The sequence below is a fragment of the Sorex fumeus genome, unplaced genomic scaffold, assembly GCF_029834395.1.
Source record: "Sorex fumeus unplaced genomic scaffold, SorFum_2.1 ptg000072l, whole genome shotgun sequence".
Classification (NCBI taxonomy): domain Eukaryota; kingdom Metazoa; phylum Chordata; class Mammalia; order Eulipotyphla; family Soricidae; genus Sorex; species Sorex fumeus.
This window is the reverse complement of record NW_026606129.1, coordinates 46,593,970-46,600,581: the sequence shown is the minus strand read 5'-3', so window position 1 is coordinate 46,600,581 and position 6,612 is coordinate 46,593,970. Positions and strand designations below refer to the sequence as shown.

Sequence of the window (6,612 nt, the reverse complement as noted above, 5' to 3'; positions counted from 1 at the left end):
CACGCATATGTTCATTGCTGCACTTAGTACAGTAAGCAAGATATTGGAATCCAGATGCATAACCAGAGATGAATGGATCAAGAAGTTGTGGCATGTAGAGACAATAATGACATTTGTACAACATGGATGCAACTGACCAGAGGATATCATGCAGAGTGAAGTCAGAAAGGAAGGGACAGATAAGAAGGATCTCACACAGATGTGGGACTTAAAGATACACAGCAAGGTGGCAACGAATGGCCAAAGGCAACACAACTGATGAACTGATTCGCACAATTGAGTATGTGTGTGGTGGGGAGTTGGAAGGGAGTGGGATTTCTGGGGGGGAGGTGGGGACACTGGTGATGGGTGTGGTGTTGTAATCATGTGCATGATGTGTATGATAACCGTCATTAACAGTATTGGAAATCACAGAATCTCAATTTCAAATGTGCTTTTAGTTAATGTCCTTTTAGAATGGATGTGAACTAGATTGCACTAAATTAATTAATTAGTAATAAGTAATTAACAAGTAATTGATTAGTAATTAGTAATAAGTAATAGATACATTTCTCCCTGAAATCACCTGCACCCTAACTTCGGGAATTGTGACCCTTGCTTGTGCTCATGGGGTTCCCTTGGTTCTCTCTCTCTCTGTCTCTCTCTCTCTCTCTCTCTCCCCCCCCCCCCCCCGTGTCTTGTGTGCGGTGTTTTGGGGTCAAACCCAAAGATGCTCAAGGATTATTCCTGGCTCTGTGCTCAGGGATCACTCCTGGCGGGGCGTGAGGAACCGTGTGAGATGCCAGGGATCAAATCCAGATCAGCCTCATGAGAGTCAGCACTTTACCCCTGTCCTATCTCTATGACCCAACGTATTGATTTTTAAGAGGAAGAAGGAACAAAAAAATGGTTAGGTCACTCTTCCTCGTTACCGCTTCTATAACCAGGCAGTGGAGCAGATCCAGTTCTTCTGCCACATACAAGGGACTGTGCCCTCAATCCCTGCAGTCAGGATCCAGATTCTATAAGAAAGCAGCCCTTCCCTTCGCATCTGAGAAGACTTAAAAGTCGGTTGAGGCTAAGGGAACAGGAAGTGACCAGCTTGCTCTTGTGTCAGAGCTTCCTCCATCCTGACTCTTGCCCATACCTTTGCTTCATGACCAGCCCCTCTCCTTGCTGGGACCCATTTGTTTGTTCTGATGATTTTTGCTGAGCCCCCGATGAGCTATTACTAACCTGTTGTTTTGCTCTTACTTTTATTTTTTTGGGGGGGGGGTAGGGGACCATACCCGGTGATGCTCAGGGGTTATTCCTGGTTCTGCACTCAGGAATTACTCCTGGCAGTGCTTGGGACCATATGGGATGCTGAGGATCGAACCCGGGTCAGCCATGTGCAAGGCAAACGCCCTACCTGCTGTGCCCCCTTGCTCTTACTTTTGATGTTCACTGGTTGACACAATAGGCTTCTATGTCATTTTCTGAGGAGGTTTCCTCCTATTCTGGCTTATCCATAGTTCCTGTACTAAAGTGCCCAGGGCAGGGCCTGTGGCTTTTGCAGATCAACTCATCCCTCAGATACAGTGCAGCATGTGAACTTTGGCCTCTGGTTCAAGGGGGAGAGGATGGAGGTTCTCTAGTTACTCTCAAATCTGCACAGGATAGGGAGGGGGAGGGGGGACAGTTGGGGGGGGGGGGGAGGGACTGGAAAACACTTGACTCTGTTTAGATTCATTTCTGAGAAGGTGTGACAATGCCCTGTCAGCAGGGGTCCAGTTTTTTGCCCACTGGCAGGAACAACACTTCCCTTTGTGTCCTCCACTCTCTAGGAGCAGCAGGGAAGGTTGCAAAGCTGTCCTGGGGCCAGCCTGGAGCAGCTGCGGGGTTGGGGGCAGCTGCCAGTGGGTAGACCTGAATCGCCCAGCTCACTTCCCTTTCCTTCCTTCCTTCGTTCCTTCCTTCAGAAGCCGTTGAGATTTCCCTGCCACCTGCTAGCGGCATCATGGTTCTCATCAAGCCCGGGACCACACCGCTGCCACTGAAACCCTGTTACATCCTCATGCTCAGAAGGCAAATCAGCATGTTGACCATCAAACCCGGCGAGAGAGTTGTCTTTTCCTTTAGCTGCCCAGACCCCAAGAATCACTTTGTCATCGACATCCAGAAGAATATCGGTAAGACCTCTGAAGCTGTCTCCCTGACTTCTTCCCCACGCTAAGCCACCCAAGACTACTTAAGTAGCTCATGTAAGCTTATCAAGTGATTGCAAAGGAATTACTCAGCTGCTTTGTGACTTAAGTTTTCCAGTCTGTAAATCAAGTTATTGCACCAAACAACAGAGTTGTTTTGCTCTTATTTTCCTTATGTTTTGAGGATAAAATAAAATAGTAGTTTCAAAACACAATAGATACTCGGTGTTACTATTATTCATAATTTAAGATTTATGAATAGAAGGTTGGGATAGGAGGTTAACATAAGAAATTATAATCAAACAGAAAAAATACTAATGTATAATTTCCTGATCATTTTAAGGTAGGCATGCCAACAGAAATTAATCAATGTGAAAGCATTTTATGTGATTTAATCAAAGCCATAGGCAGAAAATGTCTTTGTTTTTCACTGAAAAAAAATATGAACCAGACAATAGATCAACAGGCAAGAAAAGGATAAAATGAAGCATATGAATTAAAAAATATTAGAGATGCAGAAAAGTATATAAATATGGTTTTAAAAAAATAACTAAAATAAAAATAGCAAAAAATAACTAAAGCCAAGAGATGGTTCTCTGCAAGCACTAAATAAGTTGATAAATCTCTTTTCTAGTCTCAAGAAAAAAAGAAAGAAAATATAACTAATTATACAGCATTGAAAGCATAAATGTCGATTTAATGACATTTGTGGGCTGGAGTGATAGCACAGCAGATAGGGCGTTTGCCTTATACACAGCCAGCATGGCCGGCCTGAGTTTGATTCCTCTGCCCCTCTCGGAGAGCCCGGCAAGCTACCGAGAGTATCTCGCCCGCATGGCAAAGCCTGGCAAGCTACCCATGGCGTATCCGATATGCCAAACACAGTAACAAGTCTCAAAATGGAGATGTTACTGGGCCCGCTCGAGAAAATCGATGAACAACGGGAAGACAGTGACAGTGACAGTGAATGACAGTTGTAAGAAAATGACATACCACGGTGTTTGCCATTATTTTACTGTTATGTTTTATTTTTAGGTTGTAGAAAACTTGTGTATTGAAATGTAATCACACATTTAAAACAAAAGTAAAGTTGCATGGTTGGTGGTTAGGGCACTTGCTTGCATGAGGCAGACCTGGGTTCCATCTCCAGCCCCCATGTGGTTCTGAGCCTGCCAGGAGTAATCCCTGAGCACAGAGCCAAGAGTAAGCTCTGACCACCACAAGGTGTGATGCAAAAAATAAATAAATAAATAAATAAAAGTAAAATTGCAAGAGACTATTATGATAATTATGTAAAAGCTTGAATGAAATGGATGATTTTCAGGGAAAATGTAATGAGTTGTTTAATTCATAAAAAAATAATTAGGAAACCTTGGGTTGGAACAATAGTACAACAGGGAACTGAGTTCCCTTGCATGCAGAACCAGGAGTAAGCCCTGAGCACTGCCAGGTGTGCCCCTCAGCAGACTAATCTCTTATGAATATCCATGCCAAAAAAAATATTCTAACTATATATCAAATATATCAAACCCACCCCCCTAAAAAAGCATTAAAAGAATAAAAAGAATAAAGCAACAAGACAAGGGCGAGTTTGCTGAAAGAGTGTACAGATTGTTAACTCATTAGTAAATCAGTTCACCTGATGTTTATATTATTAGGTGAGAAAGAAGAAAACCAGACATGATCATTGTAGATTTTAAATAAACGTAGATTTTTTTAAAATAAAGTATTTCACGCTAGAGATCATCAGATCTTTTCTTTTTGTCCCCTTTTAAAATTTCTTTGATTTGTGGGGTTGGGGCTATATCCAATAACCCATTGCAGGCTTCCTCCATACAGTGCCAGGGATCAGGTCCAGGCCTCCGGCATGCAAAGCATGAACTCTGAAAGGAGTGTTTTTTTCTTTTTGATTTTTGGTTTTGTTTTGGGGCCACACCTGATGGTGCGCAGGTCTTTCTTCTGGCTCTGCACTCAGGAATTACTCCTGGCAGTACCTGGGGGACCATATGAGATGTCAGGGATCTAACTTAGGTCAGCCACATGCAAGGCAAGCACCCTACCCCTTGAACTACCTCTCCAACCTGAGAAAGAATGTTTTCTTTCTTTCTTTCTTTTGTTTTTTCTTTTTGTTTTGTTTTGTTTTGGGGTGATACCCGGCAGTGCTCAGGGGTTACGCCTGTCTCTGCCTTCGGGAATGACTCCTGGTGGTGCTTCACGGATCATATGGAGTGCCAGGGATCGAAACCAAGTCAGCAAGGCAAACTCCCTACCCACTGTACTATTGCTCCAGCCCCAGGAATGTTTTTGTTTTGTTTTATTTTGGGCTGGAGCGATAGCACAGCGGTAGGGTGTTTGCCTTGCACGCAGCCAACATGGCCGACCTGAGTTCGATTCCTCCGCCCCTCTCGGAGAGCCCAGCAAGCTACTGAGAGTATCTCGCCCGCATGGCAGAGCCTGGCAAGCTCCCCGTGACGTATTCGATATGCCAGACACAGTAACAACAAAGTCTCCAATGGAGACGTTACTGGGCCCGCTCGAGCAAATCGACGAACAACGGGAGGGCCTTTACCTTACCTTTGTTTTGTTTGGGTCACACCCGGCAATGCACAGGGGTTACTCCTGGCTCATGCACTCAGGAATTACTCCTGGCGGTGCTCGGGGGACCATATGGGATGCTGGGAATCGAACCTGGGTCAGCCGCGTACAAGGCAAACACCCTACCTGCTGTGCTATCTCTCCAGCCCCCAGGAATGCTTTTTAATCCAATAACATTTATCCATGAAAAGTACTGTGATGGCAGATATAATTTTTTACTGGACCACACCCAGCAGTGGTTGGGGAAGCCTCTTGGCTCCATGCTCAGAGGTACCCATAAACATATGGTACCAGATTGATACACAGGGCTTCTAAATGCAAAGCATGTGCTCCAACCCTTTGAGCCACCTGCCAGCTCAGCAAATACAATTTTCAACAAAGAAGTTGGTCAAGGAAGTGTTGCCAATAAAACGGGGAAAGACATAAAGTCCTCTCCACAGGCTATTGTTTTTCAGAAATTCTCTACCTACTCAGCAAATAATATTTTCAATAGTCGGACATAGAAGCATTGCCAGTATAACAGGGAACAACATAAAGATCCTATTCTTCATGCTGTTCTCTTCAGAGGTTCAACCTAAATATTTAAGGACAGTCTTAGTGAAAGCAGAGTGTATCTAACACAAATTACAAAATTTTACTAAGGAAAAAAGAGAAGATGAAAAAACGAAGAAAGATATCCCATGTTTCTTGAGAAAAAAACTTCAAGTGTCAACTCTCTCCCAAATTAATTTATCCGCTTACGATGATCACAATCAAAATTACAGTGAAACTTTTAGAGCTGAGTAGAATTTTGATAGAATAAAATGGACTGTGGGGTGCCGTTAAAGATTGAGGTTAGTCAGTGTCTTTGATGTGAAAAGACGTCCCCAGTGGTTTTGTGTCACTGAACATGGGGCAGGATATAGTAGGAGAAGAGTTGATGTGGTTCAGACCCACTTTGTTAAAAAATTCACACATGAACACATAATCCATCACAACCCCACGTATGAAGGTATAAACACCAAAATGCTAACCTCCAATTATTTCTCAAGTCAGTTGGGGAGGGTACACAGATGACATTCATTTATTTTCCTTTTTCTCTTTTTTGACTGTCATGTTTTTTTAAGAACACATGCATTCTTGATCAGTTTGATCAATAAGGTCACTCTACCATTTTGGAAAAGAAGGAAAGGAACAAATGATCCTCTCATCAGGCAGATCTCTGTGCTAGGATGCCACACACTGTTTCCTCAGACAGTAAAAAAAGAAAACAAAACATTGTTTTCAAATAATGATTTATAAAATTGATCTGAAAATAAGATATTTTAAAATAGGAATTTAATCTTTAGATGCTTGAACCAAATCCAGTGTTCTGTCTGCCCCTGATTTAAAAAATAATTATGTGTATAAGCATTTGAAAGGCTCAGCTTATGACTGAACACCTATGTTGTCAGTCTAGGGCAATGAAAGTCAAAAGTGGTGCTAGGGAAAATGGTCTACGAATCACAGACAGAGCTCACGTCTCCACCCTCTACACGGGAACCACTTTATTATGTGCCTTTTTTTTTTGGCTTTTTGGGTCACACCCAGCAATGCTACAGGGGTCACTCCTGGCTTTGCACTCAGGAATTACTCCTGGCAGTGCTGGGGGACCATATGGGATGCTGGAAATGGAACCCAGGTCAGCCGCGTGCAAGGCAAACGCCCTACTCACTGTACAGTCGCTCCAAGTTCTTATGTGCCATTTTTTACTGAACAGGGACTAGAACATTTGGAGGCGTGTGGTCATTCTTACTTCCCTTATGTGTGGGTCCACCCTAAAAAGCAAAACTCAGCAGCAAACTCAAAAGTACTTTCTCAAGCTCATTTGGCC

General features: G+C 43.2%; 1 protein-coding gene across 1 annotated transcript in view; it reads left to right on the top strand.

Annotated features, from left to right (window-relative positions):
- The first annotated feature begins 236 nt into the window (after window positions 1–236).
- CDCP1 (CUB domain containing protein 1) overlaps window positions 237–6,612 on the top strand; it is a 29,184-nt gene continuing 22,808 nt past the window's right edge. Inside the window, exons 1-2 of the mRNA XM_056129357.1 lie at window positions 237–291; window positions 1,941–2,150. Of these exons, the coding sequence (XP_055985332.1) occupies window positions 237–291; window positions 1,941–2,150 (265 nt within the window). The remainder of the gene's footprint in view (window positions 292–1,940; window positions 2,151–6,612) is intronic.